Here is a 15,840-nt window from a genome sequence, read left to right as displayed (position 1 = left end):
TTTCCCGGCGTGCATTGCTCTAAATGACGTCGCAAGGACGTCATTGGTTTTGACGTGGACGTAAATTACGTCCAGCACCATTCACGGACGACTTACGCAAACAACGTAATTTTATAAATTTTCAACGCGGGAACGACGGCCATACTTAACATTGGCTGCGCCTCATATAGCAGGGGCAACTTTACACCGGGAAAAGCCTAACGTAAACGTTGTAACTTTACTGCGTCGGCCGCGCGTACGTTCTGGAATTTGCGTATCTAACTAATTTGGGGAAAAACATTTTTTTTTACGCCTGTCGGATCGAATGGATATCTATGAGTAACTGATTCTAAGAATCAGTCGCATAGATACGACGGCCCAGATTAGGACTTACGACGGCGTACATGGCGCTGCGTCATCGTAAGCCCTTTGAGAATCTGGGCCTTGATGTTCTAGCTATTCTGCTATTAATATCTTTGTTTTTTGTGCCAACCTGGCTGATGGTACTTCCAGAATACTTGGAAATATGCATCTGCTCCAGCAGTTCTTCCCTAGTTTCTTATCAAATTCCCTTTCTCATACCTATCTGTTCACATCATTTTGGTCACCCTCATGCTTACTCACACAATTTGTCTTTGGTGTTCTTGTTACCACTGAACATGTAATAAACTAAACTAAACACACCTGCTACATATAAAGGAAACTTTATCATTCCAACATACACTTAACATTGTTTTCTTTATCGTACATCACGGGACACAGAGCGGCATTCATTACTATATGGGTTATATGGAGTACCTTCAGGTGTAGACACTGGCAATCTCAAACAGGAAATGCCCCTCCCTATATAACCCCCTCCCATAGGAGGAGTACCTCAGTTTTTCCGCCAGTGTCTTAGGTGTTAGTCATGGTTTAGCTTGCCTCCACATCCTTGGGATTAGGTGAGCTAACCGGTTCTGTCCAAAAAAGCCTCAGCGCTAAAGTGGTCAGTAACCGGACCCCAAACCCTTGGGGTATAGCCCATAATGCTTTTCTTTTTAGAGAGCTGGACCCTGGGCCCAGAACTTAGAAACCTTTGGGTGCCTAATGTTTCTGTTGCCAGAGTGCTATATGGGCCCAGGACAGTGGATCCTTCATAGGAACCCAGGGCCTGAAGGTCTAGACATCCCCACCGAGATGGGGGAAGATTGGGCCTCTTGCTTGGCAAAGTCCTGCGGCATGGAGCAGGTAAGTGAGGGGAAAACTTGCGGAACTTGGTTCTTAGCAGGTTTTTTCTGGGGGGTCACAGGGGACATGCCTAAAGTTATGCACTGCATCTGGCAAACTAGTCACATATCATAAAGATAGGATGGCTCTATATGTATTATTCCCCATAAGATGTGACCTCCCTTGTAGTGTTGGAAAAGCATTGAGTGGGGCCTGTGTTATATAAAAATATATGTGTGTGTCAGAGAGCTGTGCTTACCTGCAAGCCTCCAGGCGATGCTCCATTCAGTCTTCCTCCTCACGGCCTGCAAAGCAGGCAAAACGCTGACCTCCTCATGGCTGCAGTTTGCTGGAGCAGAGAGGTCCCTTCCTCCCAACCCCACCCCCCCCTGTCGGGAGGGGCATTTCCTGTTTGAGATTGCTGGGGGGGAAGGGCGGGTCAGTGGCTTAAGGAAGGGGCGTTCCTTCCTTGTTTGTTCCATATAGCTCATTCAATACTTTGGAACTGAGGAGGAAAGACCAGAACGGCAAGCACGGGGCGCCGAGGACACACAGTGGCCAGAAAGAATATTGCAGTCTTCAGAAAGACTGTTTTCAAGCCTAGGAATAGGCTGTTTCTTTTCCATCTCATAGTTTTTCTTGCAATACTACTCAGGGGGACAGAATGTTTTTTCTTTCCTAGATTTGAAAAAAGATTTTTTTTTGAAAAAAAAAAAAAAAAAAAAAAGAGAAGTGTCATCTAGGGGAGAGGAAGCATTTTTTATCCCCCAAACAGGTGTTTGGGCATTTAACTATTTATAAGTCCCAGGTACCAATAAGTAGCAGGTGTACCTCGGTATTGTACCATGGCATCAAAAAACAAGGGTACAAGAGGTGGGGATTCCCCCAGAGAGTCTGAGGTCTCGGACAATGCTATGCCGCTGCTTTCCCCACAGGGAGCCTTGGGGCCATCGGGATCTGGGGCTGGAGCTGACGCGGGTCAGTCCAACCCTAAGATGGTCACGGAGGAGGTATTACTCACCTCTTTAAAAGAGATGCAGAAAAGCATGGGTAAAATGATAGCCGCAGCTATGCGGGGCAGTAAGCGGAATAGATCTCCGTCGCCCGAGCGCGGACCCTCAGAAGAGGAGGTCCTTTCCTCAGGGGAATTGGACGACCTCTTGGACAAGGACCAAGTAGGTTCAGGGATCGAAGATCCGGATACAGAGGAGTCTGGGGCAGTCTCCCTGAGGGAGAGCTGGTGGATTCAAGGATTGTCGGACTTGGTCCATAGGGCATTCAACTTGCCAGTACCAGATCTCCAGGTATCGACGGTTTCAGCTTTGGGTTCACTGAGGGCGCCTCAAAGCAATGCTGTGTTTCCGATCCATCCTCTATTAGAGGGAGTTTTGTTCCAAGATTGGAACAAGCCAGATAAGATCTTCTTACCACCTAAGAAGTTCTCTGTCCTATATCCTATGGAAGAAAAATTTTCCAAAAGATGGGCTACTCCTGCAGTGGACGCAGCCATCTCATGTGTTAACAAATCGTTAACATGCCCTGTAGAAAACATACAGGTGTTCAAGGATCCAGTTGATAAGCGCTTGGAAGCACTACTTAAGAACTCCTTCACTACTGCAGGGGCAGTAGTACAGCCAGCTGTGGCTGCGATTGGGGTCGCTCAAGCATTATCGGATCAATTTAAGCAGATGCTTAAACTTATTCCTGCCCAGCAGGCAGAAGAATTTTCGGATGTCCCTAAGGCCATATGTTTTACGGTAGACGCAATCAAGGATTCTATCCAGCAAGCGTCACGTTTATCGTTATCCCTTATCCATATGAGAAGACTCTTATGGTTAAAAAGCTGGGAGGCTGAGCCCCCATGCAAGAAGCTCCTGGTAGGGTTCCCCTTCCATGGAGGACGACTCTTCGGAGAAGACCTAGATAAATACATTCAGACCATTTCAAACGGCAAGAGTACTCTCTTGCCAACTAAGAAGAAGGTTCAGGGGCCTGCGTTTAAACGACAGTATTCCCCTGGGCAGGGGCCCTCTAATGCCAAGCAGTATCGACGGCCTCCTGCAAAAGCAAACTTCGGCTCAACAGCAAATCACAAGGACAGGCTGTTAGAGGCAAAAGGCAGTGGTTTCGCAAACCAGCAAAACCAGCCCCCAAGCCAACCTTATGAAGGGGCGCCCCCACCCACGAAGGTGGGGGGAAGGCTGCGACTCTTTTCAGAGATTTGGGAAGCCAGCATTCCCGACGAGTGGGTACGGTCTTCCGTGGCCACAGGCTACAAATTAGATTTCCTAAGGTTTCCTCCTCCTCATTTCCAGGAGTCGAGGATTCCAAACGATCCGCCTCGGATTCCGGCCAGCCTGGAACAGGGGCTGGGTTTCTACTCCAACCTATTCATCATCCCCAATGGAGATGTCAGGCCAATTTTGGACCTAAAGATGGTAAATGCATATCTAAAGATCCGCTCATTTCGGATGGAATCCGTGCGGTCAGCAGCTGCCACACTCCAGAAGGACGACTTCATGGCGTCCATAGACATAAAGGATGCCTACCTTCATGTTCCAATTTATCAGCCACATCAAAGATATCTACGCTTCATGGTGGCTTCGCGTCACTTCCAATTCGTGGCGCTTCCCTTCGGGTTGGCTACGGCCCCCCGGGTGTTCACGAAGGTCCTAGCTCCGATCCTAGCCAAGCTAAGGATCCAAGGGGTCACGATCCTAGCATACCTGGACGACCTCCTAGTCATAGACCACTCGTCTCCCGGCTTGGAGCGAGCAGTGGCCCTCACGGTCCAATACCTCGAGAGGTTCGGCTGGGTCCTAAATCGAGAAAAGTCAGCTTTCCAGCCCACAAGGCAGTTGGAATATCTCGGCATGAGATTAGACACAGAACAACAAGGAGTGTTCCTACCTCTGAGGAAGGTAAAAGCCATCAAGGAATTAATCCTACTGGTTCTAAGCAAGAAAGAACCGACTATTCGCCTATGTATGAGGTTACTAGGCAAGATGGTGGCCACATTCGAGGCGGTACCATACGCCCAGAGCCACACTCGCATCCTACAGGCAGCCATCCTGTCAGCATGGAGCAGAAGGCCACAGGCCTTGGATATCCCGTTGCCGCTCTCATCAAGAGTCCGACAAAGTCTGTGTTGGTGGTTAGACCCTCAGAATCTACTGAAAGGGAAGTCTTTCAGCCCAGTGGCTTGGAAGATAGTGACCACAGACGCCAGCCTGACGGGCTGGGGAGCAATTTTGGATGGTTGCACTCGCCAAGGTACTTGGGCAAAGCCAGAGAAGCAGTTGCCCATCAACATCTTGGAGCTCAGAGCTGCTCGACTAGCCCTCAGGGCTTGGACGTCAAAATTGCAGGGGTTCCCGGTGAGAATTCAATCAGACAATGCCACGGCCGTGGCATACATAAATCACCAAGGGGGAACCAGGAGTCAAGCCGCTCAGAGAGAGGTGAGCTTGATTCTCCTATGGGCAGAGGCTCATGTGCCCTGCATATCGGCAATATTCATTCCAGGAGTGGACAACTTTCAGGCGGACTTCTTAAGCCGCCAGACTCTATGGCCGGGGGAATGGTCTCTGCATCCACAAGTCTTTCAAGCACTCTGCCAAAGATGGGGAGTGCCGGACGTGGATATCATGGCATCGAGACTCAACAAGAAACTAGACAGGTTCATATCCCGCTCAAGGGATCCGATGGCCTGCGGAACCGATGCGTTGGTTTGCCCTTGGCATCAGTTCAAACTTCTTTATGCGTTTCCCCCGCTCCAGTTACTACCCCGCCTGCTGCGCAGGATCCGGGTGGAGCACATACCAGTCATCCTGGTAGCTCCAGCATGGCCCAGAAGGGCATGGTACTCACTAATCTTAGGGATGGTAGTGGGAGACCCTTGGACTCTTCCTCTACGGCCAGACCTGCTATCGCAAAGTCCGATCCTCCACCCTGCCTTACGGCATCTAAATTTGACGGCCTGGAAGCTGAATCCCTGATTCTCAGGGGTAGAGGTCTGTCTCAGAAAGTAATCTCTACCCTAATCAGAGCCAGGAAACCGGTCTCTAGGGTGATTTATTACAGGGTCTGGAAGGCCTATGTAGGCTGGTGTGAGTCCAAGCGATGGCTTTCTCGCAAATTTACCATCGATAGAGTATTAAGTTTTCTCTAGCTAGGAGTGGATAAAGGATTGGCATTAAGCACAATCAAAGGACAGATTTCTGCTCTGTCAGTGTGGTTTCAGCGGCCGCTGGCCACCCACTCGCTGGTTAAGACCTTCCTTCAAGGGGTCTTGCGTATTAGACCTCCAGTTAAATCCCCGCTTTGTCCGTGGGATTTAAATCTTGTTCTGTCAAGTTTACAGAAACAACCGTTTGAGCCGTTGGCTGATATTCCTTTGGTTCTACTGACAAGGAAGTTAGTATTTTTGGTTGCCATAGTTTCCGCAAGAAGAGTTTCGGAGCTGGCGGCCTTATCCTGTAAGGAACCATATCTTGTTTTTCATAAGGACAGGGTCGTTCTCCGCCCTCATCCTTCCTTCCTACCGAAGGTCATATCCAGTTTTCATTTGAACCAGGATTTGGTATTACCATCCTTCTTCCCTAAACCTACTTCCAGAAAGGAAGGGTTGCTGCATACCTTGGATATTGTCAGGGCCATGAAGGCCTATCTTAAAGCTACAAAGAAGATCCGGAAAACAGATGTGCTGTTCATTCTACCGGATGGGCCCAAGAAGGGGCAGGCAGCTGCAAAGTCCACCATTTCTAGGTGGATTAAGCAATTAATCACTCAGGCCTACGGCTTGAAAGGGTTGCCTCCTCCAGTATCATTAAAGGCTCATTCTACTAGAGCCATGGGCGCCTCCTGGGCAGCACACCACCAGATCTCTATGGCTCAAGTTTGCAAGGCGGCAACCTGGTCTTCTGTCCACACGTTTACAAAATTCTACAAGTTGGACGTAAGAAGGAATACTGATACTGCCTTCGGGCAGGCAGTGCTGCAGGCTGCAGTTTGAGACCCTCGGATTCCGGGGGCTCCTCTTTTTTGAGTTAAATTTAAAATTTAAAATTATTTTTCTCAACTAAGTTGGATTTATTATGATTTGAGTATATCTCTAAATTAAATCCTTTTGTCTTGGAGATGTTCTCCCTCCCCTCATTGTAAGCATTGCTTTGGGACATCCCATATAGTAATGAATGCCGCTCTGTGTCCCGTGATGTACGATAAAGAAAAAGAGATTTTTAATACAGCTTACCTGTAAAATCTTTTTCTTGGAGTACATCACGGGACACAGAGCTCCCACCCCTCTTTTTTGAGGACCATTTTGGGAGGCATACTGCTTGCTACAAAACTGAGGTACTCCTCCTATGGGAGGGGGTTATATAGGGAGGGGCATTTCCTGTTTGAGATTGCCAGTGTCTACACCTGAAGGTACTCCATATAACCCATATAGTAATGAATGCCGCTCTGTGTCCCGTGATGTACTCCAAGAAAAAGATTTTACAGGTAAGCTGTATTAAAAATCTCTTTTTTTTTCCCTTCTCATGAACTACAGGCATGATGGTAATGATTCAAATTTCTACTTAAATTCCAGTTAAATTTCCTTGTGGACTGACAGCTTTCTCATCGCGCTCTCTTCTGGATCTGGAATCAGATGAACTCTTCAATACGGACTACAACATCACTACTCGTTCCCCACCCAGTTGGACACCGACCGCGTCTAAACCAAGAAGTTTAAATGAAACTCTAGAGCTGTCCCTCAGTAACGAGACTGAATCAGCTCAAACAATAAACAAACCATCGGCAACTATGTCATCTCAGCACTTGGGAGGAATAAAGAATGACACCAACAGTTCATATATAAGTGTTGGTGGTTATGGTCCTCTTGAAAATTCAGCGACTAACATGAATCATACAAACAGAACAGACAGTGGACATGGTTATTCTGAGAGCTCCCTGGCAGATGAACATGCCCGGATTGTTGGCGGCATGCTCTGTGAGTTGGGGCAGTGTCCGTGGCAGGTCTGTTAACCTTTAAGTTGATTGATATATGTAAAGTATACTATAAAATTTGTCAACTTTGATATTTGTAAAATGCAGTGATCTATCATATGTAAAAGCATGTAATATTATTTGGAAAGCAATGATGTTGCAGGTAAAAAAAATAACATGGTAATAACTATTACAGCCAGTGCCGATCCTGACCTCCCTGGGGCCCTAAGCAAAATAACGTCACATTAAAGTTGAGAAGCGGGGAGGGGGGGCACTGCCGACAGTGACATGTCACATTAAAGATTGAAGTTGAGAAGTGGGGGAGGGGGTATTCTGCTGTCGAAAATGACATCTTACATTAAAGTGAGAAGCTGGGGGTGCTGACTTCTTACCTCTTCTCCCATGCAGCCAGCGAGTTGAGAAGCGAGGTGAGGGGCTGAAAACGACTTCTCACCGAGGCGGGGCCTCTAGTAATTTGGAGGGCCCTCCGCAGCTTTGTGGGGCCCTAAGCGGCTTGCATAGTGAGCCTATAGGGCGGATCGGCCCTGATTACAGCTATGCTTTTACCTGGGTGGAATATACAGCAAGTCTGCTTCTCTTTGAATTCATTATGTTTACCATGTATTTGTTTTTTAGTCATTCCAAAGTTCCATGTCCTATGCAAACACTCTTGGCAACATAATATTTTTTATCAGTGTTTGTCAACTCCAGTCCCCAAATATCCCCCGAAGTACAGCTAATATGTTTTAGGAATTTCCTCAATGAGAACAGTGTATTAATTACTGAGTCAAAAACACAGATTAAAATACCTAGGCAAAATTAAGGAAGTCCTCAAAACATGACCTATTTGGGGTCTTATGGAACTGGAACTGAGAAACACCGTCATCATTAAACACTTCTCTGGCCTTAAATGCTGTATTTTTTGATAGTTTAGAGACGGACACTATTTTTTTGTATTCTGTATTTTTGAAATAACTCATACAGCAAAGCAAATTAACATTTTTATTTGGTTAAAATAAGATTTCAGATGCAAATCTTGTAACTTGGTTCATAAGCCTGATTTTTTTTCTTTGGCCTGAACACCAATCAACTCACATTTTTCTCATAAAATCACTGACATTTTTTGCTTTAATTAATCAATACAGAAATCTACAGTATAATGTTCTTAAAGTAATAGTAAAGTAATTTTTTTAAATTAAAATAACAAAAATGTTATACTTATTTGCTCTGTGAGGTAGGCAGTATTATACAGAGCAGCCCTGAACCTCATCTTCTGAGGTACCCTACCAGCATTCTAGGCTCCTCTTCTTCTCCAAGTGCCCCCACACAAGCCACCTGCCATGGGGACACTCGTGCTCTGGTGTACTCCAGAGCCGGTCTGTGTGCATTCATAGACTCACACAGGGTGACTTGGCCCTGCCTCCTCTTCCTCCTCACTGGATTTGAAATGCAGAAATGCAGGAAGAGAGGAGAGTGGGGCTGCTGGCAGGGATAATGCTGGATCAAGAGCAGTGTTATGTAAGTATCAAAGGAGGGGGAGAGGCACAAACAGTAGAGTTTTTTTTTACCTTAATGCATAGAATACATCAGTGGTAGCTGGTGGTTTTTTTTGTTGGGGGAGGGAGGTGGCAAACAACCCCCCTGCTCGCTGTCTGTCGGTCCTGCACTTACCAAATCTAGGTGGGGTAAGTGTGGGCAGCAGGCATTCGGGCAGTGGGCATCTGTGCAGCAAGTATCCATGGTGTGTGCATTGGCTCCTGTGTCCTAGCCTCCCCGCTTCCGCCATGCGGCTCCTCCTAGGCATCCAATAGGATCGCCTGTCCTTTCAGCCAATTGGGTGACAGGTCTCATTCCCGCTTCCCAATTGGCCAAGAGGAGGACCAGTGTCAGAATAGCGAATATTAATTCTCTATGCTAACACCACCCCTGGGCGGGCTGTGGCGCATTCCCTGCGCCCGAAGTCCACCCTATTTTGAAGCCTATTGACTCTTATCAGTGCTTCAAAAAAATACCCCCGCCCCTGTAATTCATGTGCCCAGCATCCTACAAGTGGCCAGACGCATGGATAGGAGGGGAGGCGGTGCCTGGGCACCCTTAACGGACGGGCCGCCCATGGAATGCATTAAGGTAAAAAAAACTGCCTTCAGAACCACTTTAAAGCTCAATTGAATATTCAGCTAAAAGCGGGTAAACACATTTCAGATCCATGAAAACTAAAGGTGTGCAAAGTTTGATTTCTTTAGAAAGTCAAAAAGCTTGTTCACTGTCAGCATGCTGCAGATTGGGACCCTTGCTTTCTGTGGAAGGTCTGAACCCCCCCCCCCCCGTTGAGTGCTGAGTCAGAACTAGAGATCTTGAATCAGCAGAAAATATGAGTTTTGACATGGTGTTATCAAAATGGGATGGGATCATTAAACCATAGCAGATTTTAGTAATGGATGCTAAGGATTACTGCATTTTCCTTGGGCTATACTCCTTAAAATGTTACTTTCTTTATATTTGTAATAAAAATGTATACTTTCTGTGTTCATGATATTGTTTATTGTTTTTTTCAGGTCTTAGTCCGTACAATCCGAGGAGTCGATTTCTGTGGTGGGAGTCTTATTAGTGCACGCTGGGTATTGTCAGCTGCCCACTGCTATGAGGATGTTGTTCCTCATCATGTTACCATTGGTGAGTTATCGTACTACACATAATTGGTATACTGTTGATATTGTATTTTTAAGCTGAAGAATCACAAAAATGTATATATATTTGTTTTCTATAATGATATTGGACAAGAATTTTATTAGCAGCCCCAAAACTGTGCTCCAGCTCCAAAGCCAGGTATAAGGTAGGTGTAGAGGTTGGTGCTGCAACCCTAGGTGCTGATCCCCAAACAAGCGATACTAAACACTGTTTCGCCAAACAGTGTTAATCATAGTATGATTGAGGCTGTTTGCCGAAATACATAAACTTCTCTTGTTGCAATTGCAATAAAACCAGCACAGCGGATAATAGGTACAGAGCTACTGAATTTGGACACAGCATATGTCAGCCGATTAAAAAAAGCGGGCAAAAATTATTAGTTATGATCCAACCCACCTACAGTTGCAATAAAAAGTATGTGAACCCTTTTGGAATTATATGTATTTCTGCACAAATTGGTCATAAAATGTGATCTGATCTTCATCTAAGTCACAACAATAGACAATCACAGTCTGCTTAAAGGGGTTGTAAAGGTTTGTTTTTTATTTTCTAAATAGGTTCCTTTAAGCTAGTGCATTGTTGGTTCACTTACCCTTTCCTTCGTTTTCCCTTCTAAATTTTTTTTTCTTTGTTTTCTTTGTCTGAATTTCTCACTTCCTGTTTCTCCTTAGTAAGGTGTTCAGTAAGCTGTTCTAAATGACTTTCCACCGCTCGGATGATGGTGGAAAGCTTACTGAGGACAAACAGGAAGTGAGAAATTCAAACAAAGAAAAAAAAACATATAGAAAGGAAATGGAAGGAAAGGGTAAGTGAACCAACAATGCACTAGCTTAAAGGAACCAATTTAGAAAATAAAAGACAAACCTTTACAACCCCTTTAAACTAATAACATACAAAGAATTAAATGTTACCATGTTTTTATTGAACACACCATGTAAATATTCACAGTGCAGGTGTAAAAAGTATGTGAAACCTTGGATTTAAAAACTGGTTGAACCTCATTTGGCAGCAATAACTTCAACCAAACGTTTCCTGTAGTTGCAGATCAGACGTGTACAACGGTCAGGAGTAATTCTTGACCATTCCTCTTTACAGAACTGTTTCAGTTCAGCAATATTCTTGGGATGTCTGGTGTGAATCGCTTTCTTGAGGTCATGCCACAGCATCTCAATCGGGGTGAGGTCAGGACTCTGACTGGGCCACTCCAGAAGGTGTATTTTATTCTGTTAAAGCCATTCTGTTGTTGATTTTCGTCTATGCTTTGGGTCATTGTCCTGTTGCAACACCCATCTTCTGTTGAGCTTCAGCTGGTGGACAGATGGCCTTAAGTTCTCCTGCATAATGCCTCGATAAACTTGGGAATTCATTTTTCCTTCGATGATAGCAATCCGTCCAGGCCCTGATGCAGCAAAGCAGCCCCAAATCATGATGCCCCACCACCATACTTCACAGTTGGGATGAGGTTTTGATGTTGGTGTGCTGTGCCTCTTTTTCTCCACACATAGTATTGTGTGTTTCTTCCAAACAACTCAACTTTGGTTTAATCTGTCCACAGAATATTTTGCCAGTACTGCTGTGGAACATCCAGGTGCTCTTGTGCAAACTGTAAACGTGCAGCAATGTTTTTTTTGGACAGCAGTGGCTTCCTCTGTGGTATCCTCCCATGAAATCCATTCTTGTTTAGTGTTTTACGTATCTTACGTATTAGCATATGCCAGAGACTTTTGTAAGTCTTTAGCTGACACTCTAGGATTCTTCTTCGCCTCATTGAGCAGTCTGCGCAGTCATCTTTACAGGACGGCCACTACTAGGGAGAGTAGCAGCAGTGCTAAACTTTCTCCATTTTTAGACAATTTGTCTTACCGTGGACTGATGAACAGCAAGGCTTTTGGAGATACTTTTATAACCCTTTCCAGCTTTATGCATCAACAATTCTTAATAGTAGGTCTTCTGAGAGCTCTTTTGTGCGAGGCATCATTCATATCAGGCAATGCTTCTTGTGAAAAGAAAACCCAGAACTCATCGATTGGAGTGAGGTGTCAGCCAACAGGATTCCTATTAGCTCTTGGAGATGTCATTAGTCTAGGGGTTTATATACTTTTTCCACCTGCACTATGAATGTTTACATGGTGTGTTCAATAAAAACATGGTAACATTTAATTGTTTGTGTGTTATTACTTTAAGCAGACTGTGATTGTCTATTGTTGTGACGTAGATGAAGATCAGATCACATTTTATGACCAATTTGTGCAGAAATCCATATCATTCCAAAAGGGTTCACATACTATTTATTGCAACTGTAGATATATTGATAGACTTTATTGTCATTGTGTACATACAACACAATGTATCCAGATACAGTCGTGGCCGAAATTGTTAGCACCCCAGAATTTTTTCCAGAAAATCAAGTATTTCTCACAGAAAAGTGTTGCAGTAACACATTGCATGTTTGTTTTTTTTACAGGGAAAGCTATACGCATGTTTATTCCCTTTGTGTGTATTGGAACAAAACAAAAAAAGGGAGGAAAAAAAGAAAATTGGACATAATGTTACACAAAACTCCAAAAATGGGCTGGTCAAAATTCTTGGCACCCTTAACTTAATATTTGGTTGCACACCCTTTGGAAAAAATAACTGAAATCAGTCGCTTCCTATAACCATCAATAAGCTTCTTAGACCTCTCACCCGAAATTTTGGATCACTCTTCCTTTGCAAACTGCTCCAGGTCTCTCTTATTGGAAGGGCCCCTTTTCCCAACAGCAATTTTAAGATCTCTCCACAGGTGTTCAATGGGATTTAGATCTGGACTCATTGCTGGCCACTTTAGAACTCTCCAGCACTTTGTTGCCATCCATTTTTGGGTGCTTTTTGACGTATGTTTGGGTCATTTTCCTGCTGGAAGACCCAAGATCTTGGATGCAAACCCAGCTTTCTGACACTGGGCTCTACAGTGCGACTCAAAATCCTTTGGTAATCCTCAGATTTCATGATGCCTTGCACACATTCAAGGCACCCAGTACCAAAGGCAGCAAAACAACCCCAAAACATCATTGAACCTCCGTCATATTTCACTGTAGGTACTGTGTTCTTTTCTTTGCAGGCCTCATTCCGTTTTCGGTAAACAGTAGAATGATGTGCTTTACCAAAAAGCTCTATCCTGGTCTCATCTGTCCACAAGACATTTTCCCAGAAGGATTTTGGCTTACTCAAGTACATTTTGGCAAACTGTAGTCTTGCTTTTTTATGTGTCTGTGTCACCAGTGGGGTCCTCCTGGGTCTCCTGCCATAGCGGTTCATTTAATTTAAATGTCGACAGATAATTTGCGCTGACACTGATGCTCCCTTAGCCTGCAGAACAGCTTGATTTTCTTTGGAACTTGTTTGGGGCTGCTTATCCACCATCCGGACTATCCTGCGTTGCAACCTTTCATCAATTTTTATTTCCGTCCACACCCAAAGAGATTAGCTATAGTGCCATGGGTTGCAAACTTCTTGATAATGTTGCGCACTGTGGACAAAGGCAAATTTAGATCTCTGGCGATGCACTTGTAACCTTGAGATTGTTGATATTTTTCCTCAGACAGTTCTCTTCTCCTCTTTCTGTTGTCCATGCTTAGTGAGACACTTCTCTCCTTTTTATCTGCTTTTAGGTGTGATTTTTATATTGCCCACACCTGTTACTTTCCCCAGGTGAGTTTAAAGGAGCCATGCTTGAAACAATCTTATTTATCCACAATTTTGAAAGGGTGGCAATAATTTTGACCAGCCCATTTTTGGAGTTTTGTGTGACATTATGTCCAATTTTCTTTTTTCCTCCCTTTTTTTGTTTGGTTCCAATACACACAAAGGGAATAAACATGCGTATAGCAAAACATGTGTTAGTGCAATACTTTTCTGTAAAAAATACTTGATTTTCTGGAAACATTTCTGGGATGCCAACAATTTCGGCCATGACTGTACTTAAATCCAGTCGAAAAAGGCTTTCTTACTGGAAGACTCTGCAGTGTAGTCCACGCAAATTATGGCTTCCTGGAGGGCAATAACGTTTCTATCCAAGTTTTTCCAACTTACTGTGGAACAGAAACCAAACCTAAACCAGGTATCTGCTTCTTCTTGCTCAAATCACCACGCGGCAGGAACTCCAAGATGTTTCTAATGTCTAGTCAGACAAATACATGCAGTGCAAGTGTGATGGGACACAGTTGAATGTTCAACAGTCTGCAATGAGTTGTGCAATGTTTTTCAACTATGTATGAAAAGTGATGCAAAAAGTGATGCAAGTAAGTGATGCTCAAATTATATTGCTTCATTTGCTTTTATCTGGGCATGTACAGTTCATGTTCTGCTATATATTTTTGTAAGGATGGTAAAAAAAAAAACTCTTCTCTGATATTTATTTTTTCTCTAACTTTACTTTTACCAAATTTTTAGGTGATTTTGACAAAAATCTGCGGGATAGGGATGAACAGAAGATTCACGTCTTACAAGTTTTTTCCCATCCATATTACCTAGGAGCTTATTATGATCATGACATTGCACTTCTGTACTTACGCAACCCAGTTGTCTTTGGTGAATACTCACGACCCATCTGCTTGCCTACTCCTAGCCTTGGGCGTTTACTAACGCAGGAAGGGGAGGTAGGGCAAGTAAGTGGATGGGGATCTACACGCTTTCAAGGACGTGCTAGTCGTTTTTTACTAAAGGTCCGGTTACCTGTTGTCAGCCAAGAGGCCTGCACCGCATCCACTGAAAATGTGTTAACAGGAAACATGTTCTGTGCTGGATACAGCATTGAAGCCAAAGATGCCTGTAAAGGGGACAGTGGAGGTCCATTTGCTGTATTATATCGCAATTCCTGGTACTTGGTGGGGGTCGTGAGCTGGGGAGAAGGATGTGCAGCAGAAGGAAAATATGGTGTATATACAAGAGTGTCAAATTATATTTCATGGATAAAGGACACTATCATTGAAACAGAGGGATTTGATGAGTCACTTGTCCAGACATTATGATCTACCACTGTTATCCAGAAAACAATTCTGTCATGTAGAATAAATTATACAAGTTCATATAGAGAGAAAAGCTGCAATTACATGTCTGTACTGAACTATACTGTATCTGGTAGCAGAAGACTAAACAAAATAACTTTTTGCATAAATAGCCGCAAACAAAAATATACAATTTTTTAACCCTTAAATTCCTGACAGGGGGAACATTTTTGGCACAAGCTCTTAACACCCCGCATCCACTAGCTGTGTGTAATAGCAGTCAAGTAAAACATAGTCGGCAACCCAGTGACTAAAGGGTGCAGCAAATTATTTTTTTCCCCAATACTTTATTCAAAGTGGAGTTCTATCCAAAAATGGAACCACTTTAAGTGTAGGTGACAGTAGCGAGGGCGATGTCCCCTGATGGCTTTTTGGTAACAGTAGCAGCGACATCTCCTACAGGAACACTCACTGTAGCAGGTGTGGTGAGTGCAGGTCCCATCACAGGAGCAAGGGCAGCAGCTTCCACTGTAGCGATACCCGTGGCCCAGTTTACTCGGTAGGCACAGGGTGACATAGTAGGTTTCTCCACAGCGAACAGGTACTCCCTGCAATGTAAACACCGGACAAATGGACGGGGGTGCGGCCAGTCCCTCACACTTGTGGCATAGCATACCCAGCGCTTCAATATCTCCAATGGTGTATCCGTTAGCAGGGTTCCGGGCAGCATGGCACCCGTTGCGGTACCCACAGAAAACATCCTAGGCCCCATGGTAGATTGCATCAAAGAAAATGAAGACATGGCTGCACTCTAATCCTCTCTTTACAGCAACGTAGCTCTCTCTTCAGTGTTGGACACACACATGGCATCTCACGCAGCAGCAGGCGGGAACTCCTCCCACTTGTTCTTCTAGTCATGTAGCTCTCTGGCTTTCTTGGCTCCGCCCACAGCCCACACAGCTTGATAGGATCTGCAATTAACCCCTTTTTG

The 15,840-nt window shown here is 44.6% G+C and overlaps 1 protein-coding gene across 1 annotated transcript in view; it reads left to right on the top strand.

Annotated features, from left to right (window-relative positions):
- LOC120936488 (coagulation factor VII-like) overlaps positions 1-14,943 on the top strand; it is a 31,418-nt gene extending 16,475 nt beyond the window's left edge. Inside the window, exons 7-9 of the mRNA XM_040348872.1 lie at positions 6,779-7,206; positions 9,732-9,849; positions 14,296-14,943. Coding sequence (XP_040204806.1) covers positions 6,779-7,206; positions 9,732-9,849; positions 14,296-14,873 — 1,124 coding nt within the window. The 3' untranslated portion in view covers positions 14,874-14,943. The remainder of the gene's footprint in view (positions 1-6,778; positions 7,207-9,731; positions 9,850-14,295) is intronic.
- The last annotated feature ends 897 nt before the right edge of the window (positions 14,944-15,840 follow it).

The sequence above is a fragment of the Rana temporaria genome, chromosome 4 (genome assembly GCF_905171775.1).
Source record: "Rana temporaria chromosome 4, aRanTem1.1, whole genome shotgun sequence".
Lineage (NCBI taxonomy): Eukaryota > Metazoa > Chordata > Amphibia > Anura > Ranidae > Rana > Rana temporaria.
Note: the sequence above shows the minus strand (reverse complement) of the source record. Positions and strands in the feature narration are given on the sequence as shown.